This window comes from Lepidochelys kempii, chromosome 20 (genome assembly GCF_965140265.1).
Source record: "Lepidochelys kempii isolate rLepKem1 chromosome 20, rLepKem1.hap2, whole genome shotgun sequence".
Taxonomy (NCBI): domain Eukaryota; kingdom Metazoa; phylum Chordata; order Testudines; family Cheloniidae; genus Lepidochelys; species Lepidochelys kempii.
This window is the reverse complement of record NC_133275.1, coordinates 24,179,977-24,197,896: the sequence shown is the minus strand read 5'-3', so window position 1 is coordinate 24,197,896 and position 17,920 is coordinate 24,179,977. Positions and strand designations below refer to the sequence as shown.

General features: G+C 69.1%; 1 protein-coding gene across 9 annotated transcripts in view; it reads right to left on the bottom strand.

Moving 5' to 3' along the window:
• The window catches only part of DOCK6 (dedicator of cytokinesis 6), a 58,292-nt gene that overhangs the window by 15,598 nt on the left and 24,774 nt on the right, over window positions 1-17,920 (bottom strand). For 7 of the 9 annotated variants that reach the window (XR_012155688.1, XM_073318253.1, XM_073318254.1 and 4 more), the window contains 17 exons: window positions 16,137-16,254; window positions 15,285-15,355; window positions 14,628-14,766; window positions 13,824-13,925; window positions 13,262-13,348; window positions 12,351-12,582; window positions 9,881-10,042; window positions 9,264-9,439; window positions 8,782-8,886; window positions 8,393-8,479; window positions 6,855-6,950; window positions 6,404-6,544; window positions 3,765-3,878; window positions 2,953-3,123; window positions 1,992-2,131; window positions 1,040-1,209; window positions 130-281 (listed from right to left, as the gene is read on the bottom strand). Coding sequence is in view for 8 of the 9 variants with exons in the window: in XM_073318253.1 (XP_073174354.1) it covers window positions 130-281; window positions 1,040-1,209; window positions 1,992-2,131; window positions 2,953-3,123; window positions 3,765-3,878; window positions 6,404-6,544; window positions 6,855-6,950; window positions 8,393-8,479; window positions 8,782-8,886; window positions 9,264-9,439; window positions 9,881-10,042; window positions 12,351-12,582; window positions 13,262-13,348; window positions 13,824-13,925; window positions 14,628-14,766; window positions 15,285-15,355; window positions 16,137-16,254 (2,263 nt within the window). In the remaining variant the exon portion in view is untranslated. The remainder of the gene's footprint in view (window positions 1-129; window positions 282-1,039; window positions 1,210-1,991; window positions 2,132-2,952; window positions 3,124-3,764; window positions 3,879-6,403; window positions 6,545-6,854; window positions 6,951-8,392; window positions 8,480-8,781; window positions 8,887-9,263; window positions 9,440-9,880; window positions 10,043-12,350; window positions 12,583-13,261; window positions 13,349-13,823; window positions 13,926-14,627; window positions 14,767-15,284; window positions 15,356-16,136; window positions 16,255-17,920) is intronic. The other 2 variants (XM_073318255.1, XM_073318256.1) reach the window with 2 other exon arrangements.

The following is a 17,920-nucleotide window of genomic DNA, read 5'->3' as shown; positions in this document are numbered from 1 at the left end:
TTCTCTCCCCAGCTCTGGGAGGGAGGGGTCCCTGGAAAGAGCTCTCCATCTCCAGAGATCGGGGTTGCTCTGATGTCCTGGGGGGCCTCTAGGCTCCCCTCCTACCCCCGTGCCCCGACAGGTACTCACGGCTGCTGGCAGCAGGAAGGGGCTGGCCCGGTGGGCGTGGGACAGCGGGGAGCCGGCGATGGCCATGGCCACTGACTGGCTGATGGTGCTGCTGTCACTGTCTCCTTCATCCCCCGGCACAGTGACCAGGCGCCCGCGTGGACTGTGGTTCTCTGGGGGGAGACAGTGCAGGGCTGGAGGGTGTCGGGGCAGTAGGCAGCCTGGGGGGTCCCCGGACAGAGAAAAGGGAACAGAGCCAGGACCTGGAGTGGCTGGAGCTCAGACTCCTGGGTTCTCTCCCCGGCTCTGGGAAGGGGACGGGGTCTAGTGGGTTAGAGCAGGGGGGCTGAGAGCCAGGACTCCTGGGTTCTCTCCCCGGCTCTGGGAGGGGAGTGGGGGCTGGTGTGTGAGGGGAGTAGGGGCTGGGAGCCAGGACTCCTGGGTTCTCTCCCCAGCTCGGGGAGGGGAGTGGAGGCCGGTGGGTTAGAGCAGGGGGGACTGGGAGCCAGGACTCCTGGGTTCTTTCCCTGGCTCCAGGAGGGGAGTGGAGGCTGGTGGGTTAGAGCCGGGGGCTGAGAGCCAGGACTCCTGGGTTCTCTCCCTGGCTCCAGGAGGGGAGTGGAGGCTGGTGGGTTAGAGCCGGGGGCTGAGAGCCAGGACTCCTGGGTTCTCTCCCTGGCTCCAGGAGGGGAGTGGAGGCTGGTGGGTTAGAGCCGGGGGCTGGGAGCCAGGACTCCTGGGTTCTCTTCCCAGCTCCGGGAGGAGCGGGGTCTAGTGGTTAGAGCCGGGGGGCTGGGAGCCAGGACTCCTGGGTTCTCTTCCCAGCTCCGGGAGGGGAGCGGGGTCTAGTGGTTAGAGCCGGGGGCTGGCTGGGCGTTGCCGTGTACTCTGGGGGGGGGATGCCCGGCAGGTCCGAGCCCTCCCCGCTCACCGGTGAAGTCGTAGAGCTGCGGCAGGGCGTCCAGGGCGATGCTGAGGAGCGGCAGGTACAGCCGGGCCACATGGGCGCGGGCAGGGGGGGTGGCATAGCGGGCGTCGGCATCATGGCTGCACAGCAGACTGTGCAGGGCACTGATGGCCTTCTTGTGCAGGAAGAAGACGCTGCGGGGTGGGGGAGGGGGAGGGAAGGAGGGGGCTGCGTGAGACGGGGCCTGGGAATGAGACTTCCCCGCTCTACCCACTGCACCCAACTCCCCTCCCCGAGCTGGGGCAAGAACCCAGGAGTCCAGGCCCCCAGCCTCCCTGCTCTAACCACTCCACCCAATTCCCCTCCCCGAGCTGGGATAGAACCCAGGAGTCCAGGCCCCCAGCCTCCCTGCTCTAACAACTACACCCAACTCCCCCTCTCGAGCTGGGGCAAGAACCCAGGAGTCCAGGCCCCCAGCCCCCCTGCTCTAACCACTCCACCCAATTCCCCTCCCCGAGCTGGGATAGAACCCAGGCATCCGGGCTCCCAGCCCCCCCTGCTCTACCCACTGCACCCAACTCCCCCTCTCGAGCTGGGGCAAGAACCCAGGAGTCCGGGCTCCCAGCCCCCCTGCTCTAACCACTGCACCCAATTCCCCTCCCTGAGCTGGGATAGAACCCAGGCATCCGGGCTCCCAGCCCCCCCTGCTCTAACAACTACACCCAACTCCCCCTCTCGAGCTGGGGCAAGAACCCAGGAGTCCGGGCTCCCAGCCTCCCTGCTCTAACCACTGCACCCAACTCCCCTCCCCGAGCTGGGATAGAACCCAGGAGTCCGGGCTCCCAGCCCCCCTGCTCTAACCACTGCACCCAATTCCCCTCCCCGAGCTGGGATAGAACCCAGGAGTCCTGGGCCCACCCACCCGCGGGAAGCTCTCGCGCGCTCTGGGCTGGATCGCAGGGGGGACCCCGCTCACCCTTCGGCATCCGGCTCCAGGACGAGCGCCAACTCCGTCAACATCAGCCCCGCCAGGAAATGCTGCCGGCGGTAGGGCCCCGACAGCTCCAACATGCTGGCCACCCGCGGGTCCTGCGCCGGGCTGGAGAAGGCTGAGCCCTGCGGGAGCGAGCGGGCATGAGCCGGGAGCACGGGGGGGGGGGGGAGAAGGTGGCACAAGGGTGGGGGCGGGGAAGAGCCATGGGAACAGGAACCGCCTGGCCAGCCACTGCCCCATGCCTGGGTCCCCCCCATGGTGCCGCCCGCCAGCCGGGGGGCTCCCCCCCCCCCGTGATTCCCCCCTCGGTGCCGCCCGCCAGCCGGGGGGCTCCCCCCCCCCGTGATTCCCCCCTCGGTGCCGCCCGCCAGCCGGGGGGCTCCCCCCCCCCCCGTGATTCCCCCCTCGGTGCCGCCCGCCAGCCGGGGGGCTCCCCCCCCCCCCCGTGATTCCCCCCTCGGTGCCGCCCGCCAGCCGGGGGGCTCCCCCCCCCCCCGTGATTCCCCCCTCGGTGCCGCCCGCCAGCCGGGGGGCTCCCCCCCCCCCGTGATTTCCCCCCTCGGTGCCGCCCGCCAGCCGGGGGGCTCCCCCCCCCCCCGTGATTTCCCCCTCGGTGCCGCCCGCCAGCCGGGGGGCTCCCCCCCCCCCCCCGTGATTCCCCCCTCGGTGCCGCCCGCCAGCCGGGGGGCTCCCCCCCCCCCCCGTGATTCCCCCCTCGGTGCCGCCCGCCAGCCGGGGGGCTCCCCCCCCCCCCGTGATTCCCCCCTCGGTGCTGCCCGCCAGCCGGGGGCTCCCTCCAGCTGTGATGGCCGGGCCGGGGGTGACAGAGCTCGGTGAGGGACCTCCCCAGACTGGCGCCCCTCAGGCAGAGACGGGGGCCCAGGGTGGATTTTGCTCCGCTCCGGGGGGCGCCCGGGGGCTTGGGCCTGGCCGCGGGCCGTACCTGGGAGGTGGCGGAGGACACGGAGGGCGAGGGCGAGGCGGGCGGCGAGAGGCGATGCCAGGGCAGGTTCAGGCTGACAAAGTGCTCGTGGCTGCAGACGACGCGCAGGAAATCCAGGCGCAGCGCCACCAGGGCGGGGGGGTTCTGGGCGCTCGGCAGCCGGTTACCGATCTGGGGGGGACGCAGCCTGTGACGGGGGAGACGGGCTCCCGGGGACAGCCCGGCAGCTGACAGCTCCCCAGGTAATCCCCCCGGCCCAGCCGCCCCCCTCCCGACCGCCCCTTTTCCCGCCTGCCTGCCCGCCCCCACCGCCCCAGCTGCCCCCCCGACCGCCCCCTTTCTCGTCTGCCCCCCTGGCTCAACTGTCCCCCCCGACCACCCACTTTCCTGCCTGCTTCCCCCCCGACCGTCCCCTTTCCCGCCTGCCCCCCCAGCCCAGCTGTTTCCCCCGACCGCCCCCTTTCCCGCCAGACCCCCCAGCCCAGCTGTTCCCCCCGACCGCCCCCTTTCCCGCCAGACCCCCCGCTCAACTGTCCCCCCCAACACCCCTCTTTCCCGCCTGTTCCCCCCGAAGGCCCCCTTTCCCGCCCGCCCACTCTAGCCCCCCGTGCCCACCCCCTCCCCAGCTCTCGGAGTTCGCTGGCTGATCTCCTGTAGCCCGGTGGCACAGCCCCCCACCCCAACCCGGTTCTGAGGCCGCAGCTCAAAGTGGAGAACCGACCACCCTAGGGGGGTTTCAAAGCCCCAGCCTGGCCCGGGCCTGCGGAACTCCCAGCCCCAGGACGTCCCGTGGGAAGACTGCCCCAGCCAACCTGCTTGTAGTAGGCGCGGATGAGGCCGAAGACGAAGCCGCGGTCCATCAGGGAGAGCAGGTCGTTGAGGAAGAAGGCCAGGCTGCTGTTGAGGCACTCCACCAGCTCCACGTCCTGCCGAGACAAGGCCGGGGGGTGGGGTGGGGGGGTGTTTATGCCCCCCAGGGACACGGGGCTCCAAGCAATCCAGGAGCAATGGTGTGACAAAGCGGGACTGTTCTTAATGTTTCCTCGGAATAGTGTGGGGGTGCCTCAGTTTCCCCCAGGCAGTTCTCAAGTCTCTAGGGGGTGGGGTAAGGGTGTATGATCGTTGCAGAGCCCTAGAGGGCAGGTGTGTGCAGGGGTCTGGATGCAGACAATGGCCGACACCCTGTTTCCTGGCCACTGATGGCCTGGGCCGGTCCCCCCTGCGAGGTGAGAGCTAAAGGGTTGGAGAACAAAGGAATCCGGTGCCCTCCTGGCCCGGGGAAAGGAACAAAGCCCAGGGGAGGAGGGGCTGGAGGGAGTTTCAGTTTGGGGCTGGCTGGGACATGGAGTGAAGGACAGACATGGTTGTCTGGCTCACTGCCCCCCAAAATGGACCCGGCTGAGGGGTCCTGTTCTCTGCACCTACAAGCTCTGTGTTAAACCATGTTCCTGTCGTCTAATAAAACTTGTGTTTTACTGGCTGGCTGAGAGTCCCGTCTGACTGCGGAGTTGGGGGGCAGGACCCTCTGGCTTCCCCAGGACCCCGCCTGGGTGGACTCGCTGGGGGAAGCACACGGAGGGGTAGAGGATGCTGGATGCTCCGAGGTCAGACCCAGGAAGGTGGAAGCCGGGTGAGCTGTGTGTCCTGCAGACAGGCTGCTCCCAGAGAGGAGACTTCCCCAGAGTCCTGCCTGGCTTCGTGGGGAGCAGTTCCAGAGCATCGCCCGGGGACCCCGTGTGACGAAGTGGGACTATTCTGAATGTTTCCTCTGAATATTGTGGGGGTGCCTCAGTTTCCCCTATGCAGTTCTTAAGTATCTAGGGGGTGGGGTAAGGGTGTATGATCATTGCAGAGCCCTAGAGGGCAGGTGTGTGCAGGGGTCTGGACACAGAGAAAGAAAAGGAGGACTTGTGGCACCTTAGAGACTAACCAATTTATTTGAGCATGAGCTTTCGTGAGCTACAGCTCACTTCATCGGATGCATACCGTGGAAACTGCAGCAGACTTTATATACACACAGAGATCATGAAACAATACCTCCTCCCACCCCACTGTCCTGCTGGTAATAGCTTATCTAAAGTGATCATCAAGTTGGGCCATTTCCAGCACAAATCCAGGTTTTCTCACCCTCCACCCCCCCCCCCCCCCACAAACTCACTCTCCTGCTGGTAATAGCCCATCCAAAGTGACCACTCTCCCTACAATGTGCATGGTAATCAAGGTGGGCCATGTCCAGCACAAATCCAGGTTCTCTCACCCCCACCCCCCTTTTTCCCGGGGACACAGACACACACACAAACTCACTCTCCTGCTGGATAAGCTATTACCAGCAGGACAGTGGGGTGGGAGGGGGTATTGTTTCATGATCTCTGTGTGTATATAATGTCTGCTGCAGTTTCCACGGTATGCATCCGATGAAGTGAGCTGTAGCTCACGAAAGCTCATGCTCAAATAAATTGGTTAGTCTCTAAGGTGCCACAAGTACTCCTTTTCTTTTTGCGAATACAGACTAACACGGCTGTTACTCTGAAACCTGGACACAGACAATGGCCGACACCCTGTTTCCTGGCCACTGATGGCCTGGGCCCTTCCCCCCTGCAAGGTGAGAGCTAAAGGGTTGGAGAACAAAGGAATCCGGTGACCTCCTGGCCCGGGAAAGGAACAAAGCCCAGGGGAGGAGGGGCTGGAGGGAGTTTCAGTTTGGGGCTGGCTGGGGACATGGAGCGAAGGGCAGACGTGGTTGTCTGGCTCACTGCCCCCCAGAATGGACCCGGCTGAGGGGTCCTGTTCTCTGCACCTACAAGCTCTGGTTTAGACCATGTTCCTGTCGTTTAATAAACCTTCTGTTTTACTGGCTGGCTGAGAGTCACGTCTGACTGCGAAGTTGGGGGGCAGGACCCTCTGGCTTCCCCAGGAGCCCTGCCTGGGCAGACTGGCTGTGGGAAGCGCACGGAGGGGCAGAGGAGGCTGAATGCTCCGAGGTCAGACCCAGGAAGGTGGGAGCCGGGTGAGCTGTGTGTCCTGCAGACAGGCTGCTCCCAGAGAGGAGACTGCCCCAGAGTCCTGACTGGCTTCACGGGGAGCAGTTCCAGAGCTTCGCCCGGGGACTCCGTGACACCCCGTGACAGACCCCCAGGGACACGGGACTCCAAGCTGTCCAGGAGCAATGGGTGGGGTGAGAAAGGAGGCCGGGCTGGGGGCCAGCAAGGGCAGGTGGAGGGAGGGGCAGACAGGAGGAGCGGATGGAGAACAGGGGGGCTGGCCGGGGGTGGGGGGAAATAGGGGATGGATGGACGGACAGTGTGGGGCCGGACAGGCTGGGGATGGAGGGAGGGACACACGGGTGGGTTACGGGGGGCTGGCTGGATACCTAGATGGACAGATGACAATGGGGGGACAGCTTAATGGGAAGAGGGGCGGGGGGGGCAGGGGGGCAGGTGGGGGCACCGACCTTCTGGTAGCGGGTGGCGATCTCGATGCTGACGGCGCCCACCAGGGCGGCGATGTCGTCCACGAAGCGGCTGGGGAAGCGCTCCCGGCGCGGGGCCTCCAGCTTCTCGGCCTGGTGCAGATGCAGGGCCATGCTCTTCCCCTGCGGGCGAGAGCCGTCAGCGCTGGGCACAGGCGGGGGCCACCGGGGGGAGGGGGAGCTGCAGCGGGGGCAGGAGCCGTGGGGACCAAGGAACCCCCCGCCGGGGGACGGCAGCCACCTGCTGCCGGAACCGCAGCCTGGAGCCTCCCTCCCCCGCCCCATGAGCCCAGGGACGGTGCTGGGGGGCTGCCAGGCCAAGGCCGATGCGCGGCGCGGGGACGGAGACAGGGTTAATGCTGGGGGAGCCCGGACACTAGGGGGGCTGCCAGGGCCAAGGGGGCTGAGGGAGGGGCCCCTCCCAGGCACTCACCAGCAGCCGGAAGAAGAACCAGGCCTGGCGTATCACGGCCTCGCGCACGGCGCTGGTGCTCACCACCCACTGCAGGGCCAGCTCCTCGTGCAGCAGCTGGGCAGAGGGACGGGTGGTTAACGGGGGGGGGGGGCAGCACCAAGGGGGTAACATGGGGGGGGAGCTCATCTCCTCCCGGGCTGGGGCATCAAGTGTCTTCCCCCTCTCCCACTGCTCTGAGGCCTGGCCCCAGCAGGAATTTACACTGATTTACGCCAGCCCCCATCACCCTTCCTGCTCCCCAGTCCACACAACCGCGCCCCGCCTCCCCCGTGGCCAGGCCAGGTTCTGACCCCTCGGCACAGGTGGGGAACCGAGGCGCAGGGAGACTCAGCTACGTGGGTCCAGCCCCGCTGGCACGCGCCAGGCCTGGCTCGGGCAGTCCTCCTGGCCTGGGAACGGTACCGCGCTCCCCACCGATGCTTGCCTGGGGGGCCGAGCAGCGGAAACGCTCCGGAGAGGCGCCCAGGGCGGGGACAGACCCTGGGTTCGTCTGGCCCCAGCACGGCCCTGCCGGAATTCCTTACGGCCTACGGCTGGTCTGCAGCGTGTCTCCCCCCGAAACACACTGGGCCCCTCTGTTAGCTCACGGCTACCACTGGGCGCCGGGCCTGCCCTCGGCTGCGGGACCCGGTGGCTGCACCTCCCCGCCGGCCCGAGGCTGCGAACCTGGAGGGGAAAGCGGCCCAGCCGGGCGCTCCCTGGGCACACCGGCGAGGAAGCCGGCGAGGGGCTGAGGTGGAAGGCGGCTCACGCAGACATGGCAGAGGAGGGGTGGATGGTGATGGGGCGCAGGGCAGAAGATGGATGGAGAGTAACAGAGACAGGAGATTTTAGCTGGGGGGTGATAGATGGAACCTGTCTGAAAGGAGACGTCTCCCCCCGACCCGGATTCTCTCTCTGTCCGGCCGGGGGACCCGGGGCACGGAACGATTTTGGAGCGAGAGGATTCTGAATAATGCGTCGGGCGTGGGCGGGATCACAGCCCAGGACTGATTCAACGCTCTAACGACACACTGGGACTCTCCAGGGCAGGGCTCCAAGCACTTTCCTGGGGTTCGTTAACTCGGCCTCCTGTCACCCCAGTGAGGCTAAGCGTTATCAGTGGGGAAACTGAGGCACAGAAAAGGGACATGACCTACCCCAGGCCACACAGGATGTCAGTGGCAAGGCTGGGGGCAGAGGACCGGACTCCCAGGGCTCCAACTTTAGCCATTACCTCACTTCCTGCTCCTAGAGCCAGGGATGGAACCCAGGAGTCCTGGCTCCCAGCCCCCCCACTAGCTCCCACTCCCCTCCCAGCGTGGGGGACAGAACCCAGGCGTCCGGGCTCCCAGCCTTGGGCTTTGATCATGAGACCCCACCCCCACCCCGGGTCTCCTCTGTCCCATGGGTGGATGCGGGGGGTGGGTGGGGTGAGCCTGAGGATCAGCTGTAGTGAGCAAGAACCATCCCCCCGCCTCCCGATTTTTGCTGGGCCGCCCTCCCGCCCCCTCTACCTTCTTGGCGGTCGGCCTGGTGGGGGCGGCAGGCGCGGAGGGGCGCTCCAGGAAGGAGGAGAGGCGGTTGGAGCTTCGCTCGCAGGCCTGCGGGGTGCGGGGGGCCGCGACGATGGAGGAGAGGAGTTAATGGAACAAGAGGATGGAGCAGAGGAGAGACGTGATGGATGAGCCCCCCCCACCCCGTGCCCCATGCGGGGTCTGCTCCGGATCTACCCGCCCACCCCGGGCGGAGGTGCCGAGGGACAGCGAAGAGGCGCCGCAGGCCTCGCTCCCCACCAGCAGGGGTCAGCGCTGGGCGGGCCGGGGGCCCGGCGGGCGGGCCGGGGGCCTGGCAGGGGCCCGGCGCGGCTGGCAAGCGAAGCGAAGCGGAGAAGGGGAAGGGGCACCTGTTTGAGGTCGGCGCTGGAGCTGGGCGGGTTCCGGCGGAGCACGGCCTTGGGCCCGCCGGGGGCGTAGGCCGAGTTCACCCAGGAGTGCGAGCGGTCGATCCCCTGCACCGCGGCCGCCGGGAGAGAAGAGAGCAGCGAGAGCCGTCACCAGGGGGAGGGCGGATTCAGAGCCAAGAGCAGGACCCCCGCCCACCCCCAGCGGGATTGCAGACGGGAACCGGGAGGAAAGGCCCCTCCCAGAGCGACCCACCACCGGAGCAGCCCCAGCCCGAAAGCACCAAGCGGGGAAGGTGGCAGGGGACGGGGGAGCCGTGCCCCGACCGGCGGCTTGCACGGACCGCGGGGAAGGGCCGACCCAGGGGGGCCAATTCCACCCCGGAGGGTGCAGAGCGCCCCGGGGGAGCGGCAGAGCCGGGAAGGGGGTCGGGGGTGCAGGCCCCGGGCGCCCCTCCCCAGGGCGCAGCCAGCGCCGGCCTTACTTTGCTGCCCAGGATCTTCTGCACCTCGTCGTCGGGGGAGCCGGGCGCGGTGGCCAGGTCGGGGTTGCTGTTGCTGATGCTCTTGGAGCGCGACAGGTTGAGGCTGGCAGGGCGGCCGGAGGCACGGGACAGGGTGGCGCACTGGATGGCAGCCCCATGGGGCGGCGTCCCGGCCTCTGGAACAAACACACCCGGGGGGGGAGTCAACGGCGGGGGGAGGCATTTAACCCCCTTGGAGAACCCAGGAGTCCTGGCTCCCAGCCCCCTGCTCTAACCATCACACCCCACTCCCCTCCCAAGGCTGGGGAGAGAACCCAGGAGTCCTGCATCTCAGCCCAGTTCCCCTCCCCGACTCTGTCCCCATTCCCAAGGATCCCCTCCTGGGATCAGACCCCCTCCCCACCCCCCTGGGAGCAGCCCTCCTCTCCCCACTGGACTCCTCCCACCCACCCCTCCCCAGAAGCAGCCCCTGCCTCCCCCACACCCCTGACAACTGGTCCCCAGCAGCCGCCCCGCCCCCCCCAGAACTCACAGCCCCATGGATGTTAAGGGGACGGCTTCCCGGAGCTCCCCCAGCCGAGGAGCCCCCGGGGGCTCTGCCCCCCCCCCCAGCTCACCGCTCCCCGGGGCCGGTGGCTCGGCGGGCAGGCGGAAGGCGAAGTGGATGTAGGCGGCCAGCAGCGGGTTGTGGCCATGCTGGCCCTGGCTGGCCTCCAGGCCCTGGTGGATCTGGTTCACCATGACGGCCATGGCCTCGAAGGCGGCGCGGCCCAGGTTGACTGAGGGAAGACACGAAGCAGGCGGGGGTGAGCCAGGGCAGGGCTGGGCCCCAGGACTCCTGGGTTCCTCTCCCTGGGGCATGGAAGCAGGTCCCCATCGGTCCTGGCCCAGTGGGGGGAGCCCTGCCCTGGCACGCGGGAGTCCTTGGCTCTGCCTCTGGCCGATCACAGGCAAGCCACTGCCCCTCCCGGTGCCTCAGTTTCCCCTTTGGGACAGCAGGGCTAAGGCTCCCCTGGGGCGGGGGCTCTGACACGTGCCCCGGGTCACAACTGGGAAATCGACTGTGTAAAAAGCCCCCCCTGATTGGCGGTCTTCCCTAGCCTAGCACCTAGCCTGGGAAGGGGGAGGGGACCCCAGTGCTGCCCCCCCAGGCCTGGAAAGGGGGTGAGCGAGTCCCCAGGAGGAGCAGAGGTGGGGGGGCAGAATTCGATCGGCAGAAAACGACAGACCCCCCATTCCCTTTTTCCAGACCCTGTTAAGCCTGCAACTTGCTGCTCTGGCCACACTCAGGGGCCGAGATCCTCGCGGGGCGGGTGGGGGGAAGAGAGGCCAGGTAATCCGGCGATCAGGGGGCGAGGTCCCCGTGGGGGGCAGCACTAGGTACTCCGGTGATCGGGCGCCGAGAACCCCAGGTGGGGGAGAGGCAGGCACCCCCCCAATCACAGGACGAGGTCCCTGCAGGGGGGGCCGGGCTCCCCCCCGATCACAGGACGAGGTCCCTGCAGGGGGGGCCGGGCACCCCCCGATCACAGGACGAGGTCCCCGCGGGGGGGCCGGGCTCCCCCCGATCACAGGGCGAGGTCCCCGCAGGGTGGCCGGGCTCCCCCCGATCACAGGGCGAGGTCCCTGCGGGGGGGCCGGGCTCCCCCCGATCACATGACGAGGTCCCCGCGGGGTGGTGTGGGGGCCGGGCACCCCCGATCACAGGACGAGGTCCCCGTGGGGTGGCGGGGGGGCCGGGCACCCCCCGATCACAGGGCGAGGTCCCCGCGGGGTGGCGGGGGGGCCGGGCTCCCCCCGATCACAGGGCGAGGTCCCCGCGGGGTGGCCGGGCTCCCCCCGATCACAGGACGAGGTCCCTGTGGGGTGGCGGGGGGGCCGGGCACCCCCGATCACAGGACGAGGTCCCTGTGGGGTGGCGGGGGGGCCGGGCACCCCCGATCACAGGGCGAGGTCCCTGTGGGGTGGCGGGGGGGCCGGGCACCCCCCGATCACAGGGCGAGGTCCCCGCGGGGTGGCGGGGGGGCCGGGCACCCCCCGATCACAGGGCGAGGTCCCCGCGGGGGGGCCGGGCTCCCCCCGATCACAGGGCGAGGTCCCCGCGGGGGGGCCGGGCTCCCCCCGATCACAGGGCGAGGTCCCCGTGGGGTGGCGGGGGGGCCGGGCACCCCCCGATCACAGGGCGAGGTCCCCGCGGGGTGGCGGGGGGGCCGGGCTCCCCCCGATCACAGGGCGAGGTCCCCGCGGGGTGGCGGGGGGGCCGGGCTCCCCCCGATCACAGGGCGAGGTCCCCGCGGGGTGGCCGGGCTCCCCCCGATCACAGGACGAGGTCCCTGTGGGGTGGCGGGGGGGCCGGGCACCCCCGATCACAGGGCGAGGTCCCTGTGGGGTGGCGGGGGGGCCGGGCACCCCCCGATCACAGGGCGAGGTCCCCGCGGGGTGGCAGGGGGGCCGGGCACCCCCCGATCACAGGGCGAGGTCCCCGCGGGGTGGCAGGGGGGCCGGGCACCCCCCGATCACAGGGCGAGGTCCCCGCGGGGGGGCCGGGCTCCCCCCGATCACAGGGCGAGGTCCCCGCGGGGGGGCGTGGGGGCCGGGCACCCCCCAATCACAGGGCGAGGTCCCTGCAGGGTGGCGGGGGGGCCGGGCTCCCCCCGATCACAGGGCAAGGTCCCTGCAGGGTGGCGGGGGGGCCGGGCTCCCCCCGATCACAGGGCGAGGTCCCCGCGGGGTGGCGTGGGGGCCGGGCACCCCCGATCACAGGGCGAGGTCCCTGTGGGGTGGCGTGGGGGGCCGGGCACCCCCGATCACAGGACGAGGTCCCCGTGGGGTGGCGGGGGGGCCGGGCACCCCCCGATCACAGGGCGAGGTCCCCGCGGGGTGGCGGGGGGGCCGGGCACCCCCCGATCACAGGGCGAGGTCCCCGCGGGGTGGCGGGGGGGCCGGGCTCCCCCCGATCACAGGGTGAGGTCCCCGCGGGGTGGCCGGGCTCCCCCCGATCACAGGACGAGGTCCCTGTGGGGTGGCGGGGGGGCCGGGCACCCCTGATCACAGGACGAGGTCCCCGCGGGGTGGCCGGGCACTCACCGATCTGGCCCCCGATGACGGGCGGCCGGGCGATGAGCAGCAGCAGCTTGTCCAGGACCTGGTGGCAGTGGGCCAGCAGTGGCCCCAGGCCGGCCCCTCGCAGCCCCGCCACGCTGGCCCGCAGCTCCCCCTCCACGCTGCTCTCGGTCAGCAGGGCGTCCCGCAGGCGCACCGGGAAGTTGCTCTCCTCCAGCACGTGGCCCAGAGTGAAGAACTTATCCAGGGCGGGGTCCTGCCGGGGGACAGGGGCAAGTGGCATCGGGGGGGGGCAGCCCCAGCTCCTGCCTCCTGGGATCTCCCAGCACTGGCTGGCGCTGATCCGCCCTCTTGCACTAGTGCCCCCCAGTGCAGGGGGGGGGACCAACGACCTGGGAAATGGACCCAGGAGTCCTGGCCCCCAATGCCAGGCTCTAGCTCCCCACGGGGCACCCCAGTGGGTACGTAGTGCGGGCACAGGGGGATCAGACCCATCGGGCACAGGGAGGCTGGGTACGTTGGCAGAGGGGGGCTGGGACTGGTGCCAGCAGGCGCGTGGTGGCCAAGAGCTGGGGCGGCGGGTCTGGAGCCAGGGGGCGCAGGCCCCAATCCCAGCCCCAGAGACAGATGGCGCATGAGGACGAGGGGCAGGGCCCAGATCCTCAGCCAGGCCCCCGGGGACCCAGCGCAGCTGGGCAAAGCGCCCAACACGCAGGAACTAGACACGGTGCCCTGGAGCCTCGACCCCCATCCCCCCATCCCCCGTACCTCCCCACCCCACTGGGAAGCCTTACAGAGCACCCCCAACCTCCCCCATCCTCCTACCCACCCCACCCCCCGGGGATCCCAGTTCCAGCACCCCCCCGTTCCCCCCACCCCCGCTGGGGAACCACACCGCTCCAGTCAGCCAGGATGCCCCCCCAGTCCCCCCTCACCTGCGTGTGCACCGAGGACACGGCCAGCAGCTCCACGTGAAACACCCCCTTGTGGTTATCGACCCACTTCATGCCGGGGAGCTGCACCTGCCGGCGGGGAGGGAGAGCCGTGGGCCCCAGCCCCTGACTGCTCCTGGCCCCACTCCCTCCCCCAGCCCCCACACCTGCCCCTACCCGGGGCCCGGCCCCTGCACCCGCTCCCACCCCATCCCCATGGGCAGAGGGCACGGCAGCGCTCCCTCTTGGGATCTGACCCCGCCCCCGTGACTCAGTTTCCCTGCCAGCTGCAGGGCAGGTAGTGCCCGAAGGAAGGACACCCCCGCCCGGCCCTGCTTAGCCCCGTCTCAAAGGGGGCTGACTCCCCCACCCCGGCCTCACTGGGCGAGGGTGCTGGGTGTGAGGAGGTCCCAGCAGGGCCCTGCGAGGTCCAGACTGGGTCTGCTGGCCTGGACACGCACCTCCCAGAGCCCAGCCCGAGCCGACCGGCGCCCCCTTGGGCCAGGGGCCGGAACACTGGGTCCAGCCGGCCCAGGGCTGCCACGGAGCCACTGTGCCTACTTACGTCAGGGGTGAGCACGGAGTAGCTGGGCGGGGGCTTCTCCACCGACACGGGCAGGCAGAGGGGCCCCGTCCGCAGACGGCCGTGCTGCAGCAGCGGGATCCACTGGCGGGAGAGAGTGGGGATGAGCCCAGGGGACTGGGCCATGGGGTGGTGAGGTTCCTGGGGGACCCAGACACAGGGCGGGGGGTCCGAGCAGCCAGGGAGGTTCCCAGGGCAGGGACACAAGACAGGGGGGGCCTCAGGGCTAGGGAGGTTCCCAGGGGGCAGGGACTTGGGGGTCCAAGGCCCTGGGAAGGTTCCCGAGGGCAGGGATTTGGGGGTCCGAAGCCCTGGGAAGGCTCCCGGGGGGCAGGGATGCGGGCCTGCAGGGGGACCAGGGGTGGGGAAAGTTGCCAGGGGCAGGGATTTGGGGGTTTGAGGCCCTGGGGAGGTTCCCGGGAGGCAGGGACGCGGGCCTGCAGGGGGACCAGGGGTGGGGGAGGTTCCCAGGGGGCAGGGATTTGGGGGTCCGAGGGCCTGGGGAGGTTCCCGGGGGGCAGGGACGCAGGCCTGTAGGGGGACCAGGGGTGGGGGAGGTTCCCAGGGGGCAGGGACACAGGCCTGCAGGGGGACCAGGGGTGGGGGAGGTTCCCAGGGGGCAGGGATTTGGGGGTCCGAGGGCCTGGGGAGGTTCCCGGGGGGCAGAGACGCAGGCCTGCAGGGGGACCAGGGGTGGGGGAGGTTCCCAGGGGGCAGGGATTTGGGGGTCCGAGGGCCTGGGGAGGTTCCGGGGGGCAGGGAGGAGGACCCTGGGGCCAGGCGGACCGTGTAGCCGACGGGAGTCTCCAGCGGCGTGTTCTGCTTCGGCTGGCAGCTGACGTGGTAGAAGGTGAAGAGCAGGTGGTGATTGTCCGTCAGGGCGGGCGGGATCCGCAGCTTGAACTCCTCGTAGAACTCGGGGCACCTGGGGGGTGCCAGCAAGCAGTGAGGGCCCCAAGCCGTCCGCGCGGGGCACCCCCCGATCCCCACGCTCAGGCACTGAACCCCCTCCTCCCGATCTCCAGGCTGGGGGGCTGCCCTGGGCCTCGGCCCACGGCAGAGACCGGCCTGGCCCAGCGCCCCCCTCAACCTAAACACCCCTAGACGGGTTACCATATTAACTGAAACAGCCCCCCCAATCCAGTTTAGCACCCCCCACCCAGACACCCCTAGACGGGTTACTGTATTAACTGAAATAGCACCCCCCATCCAGCTTAGCACCCCCCACGCAGACACCCCTAGACGGGTTACCGTATTAACTGAAATAGCCCCCCCATCCAGCTTAGCAGCCCCCACCCAGACACCCCTAGACGGGTTACCGTATTAACTGAAATAGCCTCCCCAAATCCAGCTTAGTACCCCCCCCCGACACCCCTAGGTGGGTTACCGTATTTACTGAAATAGGCCCCTGCAGGCCTCGACAGCTGGGTGGGCAGCGCTCACCTGTTGTGATACACCACGGCCGTGTAGGCCTCCCTCATAAACTCGCTGCAGCTCGACTTGCCAAATATCACCTGGTGAAAGAGAAATGAGGTGACACCAGGTGAGGGGGGGCTGAACTGTGGCCACCCCTGGCCTGGGGAAGACAGGCGGGATGGCCACAGAACAACACGACGGCAAGAGATGGGAGAGGGACAGTGCTGACGAGGGGGTTCAGGCACCAGGCATGGGTTTAACTTCCCTGGGCTCCTGGAGAGAGTTCAACCTTTGGCTGGAAGCTTTGGGTGCCCCCTATTAACATCGCAGAGCTGGGGGGCCCCCACCTGATCTCGGGGCTGACGTGAGGTGCCTCGAAGGGCCCTGGGTTTGCAGGCAACCTGTGGCTCCCCTGAAGCCTGGGCGTTTTTGGGGTGTGTCAGGCTTGGCAGCCCCGAGGAGGCAAAACTCTCCAGCCAGGCCCCTGAAATCCCGAGACGGGCTGGAGGCTGCGGCTCAGTGACGCCCTGAGGAGAGCCAGAGACTATCGCCCCCACGGGCCCAGCACCCCCAGGGTACCCCATCCCTTCCGCCCCTGGGATGGCGCTTTGGTGTAGGGCCAGGGCCCCCCAGCCTCTTGCTCGGCCGGACTCTGCTTCTGGGCTGCAAGCAGGGAGGGGCGGTGCCCACTCTCAGCGGGCGGGGACAGACCCATCTTGGCTTCACCCCTTTCTCGGGTCCATTTCTGCTGCCCCCCGAACGGGCCATCGGCACAGGTGCCCTGGCTGTGCCCTGGGGCGGAAGAAGCTGGGTGCCCCTGCCGGCTGTCGCTCCCGGGCGGGGGGGACCGGGGAGCTCTGGGCTGAGGCCAGCACTCACCGGCAGGGCCTGGCTGGGGTCCTCGCCCGCCATGAACTGCACCTTCACGGCGATGTTGCGCACCGAGCCCTGGCGGCTGCTGAAGTTCAGACTGTGGGGATAGACGTAGAGCAGGTTCCTGGGAGGGCAGGAGAGACATGCAAGGGGTCAGCGGGGCCCAGCAACACCCATTCACACAGCTGCAGCCTGCAGGCGGGGTCCTGCCCCCCAGAGGCCTGCGGGGCAGAGCAGCGGCCCCATTGCAGGGAGGGAAACTGAGGCACGGAGGGGGGAAGGAGCTTGGTGCCAAGGCAGAGGAGAGAACCCAGGCATCCTAGCTCCTAGGTGGTGCTGCCCTGCCTTCCTCCCCCCAGGCTGGGCAGTGGTGCCTCCTGCCCGCCCCAGCCCCTGCCTGATCCCCGCCTGCACATGGCTGCCCGCCAGTGACCCTGATGGGACTGACCACGAGGCCGCTCTGGGGCGGCCACGCAGCTGGGCAGGCAAAGAGCCAGTGGGCAGAAGGGAGCCAGGAGTGCGGGGGAGGGGGATGAAAGGCGGGGGAGGATTTGGGGAAGGATTTGGTTTGAGATTTGGTGTCATCCCCCTGCTGCCCTGCACAGGACTGCCCCAGCTCCTGTCTCAGCTGGAACCCCAGTCTGGGAGGGGAGCAGGATCTAGTGGTTAGAGGGGCAGGGCTGGGAACCAGGACTCCTGGGTTCTCTCCCCAGCTCTGGGAGGGGAGCGGGGTCTAGTGGTTAGAGGGGCAGGGCTGGGAACCAGGACTCCTGGGTTCTCTCCCCAGCTCTGCGCGGGGAGCGGGATCTAGTGGTTGGGGGGGTCAGGAGCTCTATGGTTGCCTGCTGGGGCTCTGTCCCGCGCCCCCCCCCAGCCCGCGCTGGCGGCAGGGAGCTTTGAGGAGCCCTTGCCGGCTCTGCTATTAACCCCTCGCTGCCCACCTCTGACGCAACCCCCTTTCGCAACTGCCCTGCCCCGGCCAGGGGCTCCATGCCCCAGGGCAGCCATCAGGACAGGGCGCTGGACCCACGCCAGCTGCCAAAGTCTGCTGGCACCGGAGCCCCGGGGGCGGGGAGGAGACGCTCACCAGACACCCAATGCCCTGCCCCACCCCACCCCCTGTCCCCAGGCCCACATAAGGCCGCCTCCTACCCTCCGGCGCCAGGTGCTGGGCAATGCTGAGCCTGGTGCTGCTGCTGGCCCTGCTGCATCCTGGCGCAGCCCTGCCCGCCCCAGGGGGGGCCCCGCAGGAGGAGGTGGACATCCTGGTCTATGGGGTGCTGCAGTTCAGCCAGGCGCTGCATGAGACCTATGGCACCACGGGGCAGCGGCTGGAGCAGGCCGGGCACCGGGTCGGGCGCTGCCAACACCTGCTGGGGGCCCTGCAGCACCAGGCGCGCCAGGCCCGGCAGGCAGTGGGGGAGCTGCGCGGGGCAGTGGAGGGGCTCAAGGTACCCACCTGGGGAGCACGGGGGAAGTAGGGGAGGGGGGTTGGGAGCCAGGACTCCTGGGTTTTATTCCTGGCTCTGGCACTTGCTCAAGGTTTCAAGTTGCGGGTCACATCTGTGCCTCAGTTTCCCCAGCTGCACAGCAGAGGGTGACGGTTTAGAGTCTGCAAAGCCTGCAGGAGGCCAGGCGGGGAGGAGGACGAGGTCGCTGGACCCTGGCCCTGGGGCTAAGAGGATTTGGGGGTGCCTCCCCGGCTGGGGCCAGGTGTCTATTAACCCCCAAGTCTCTGGGTCTCCCACTTCACCTGCCCATCTGAGGGCTCACCCAGCCCCTGGCCTCAG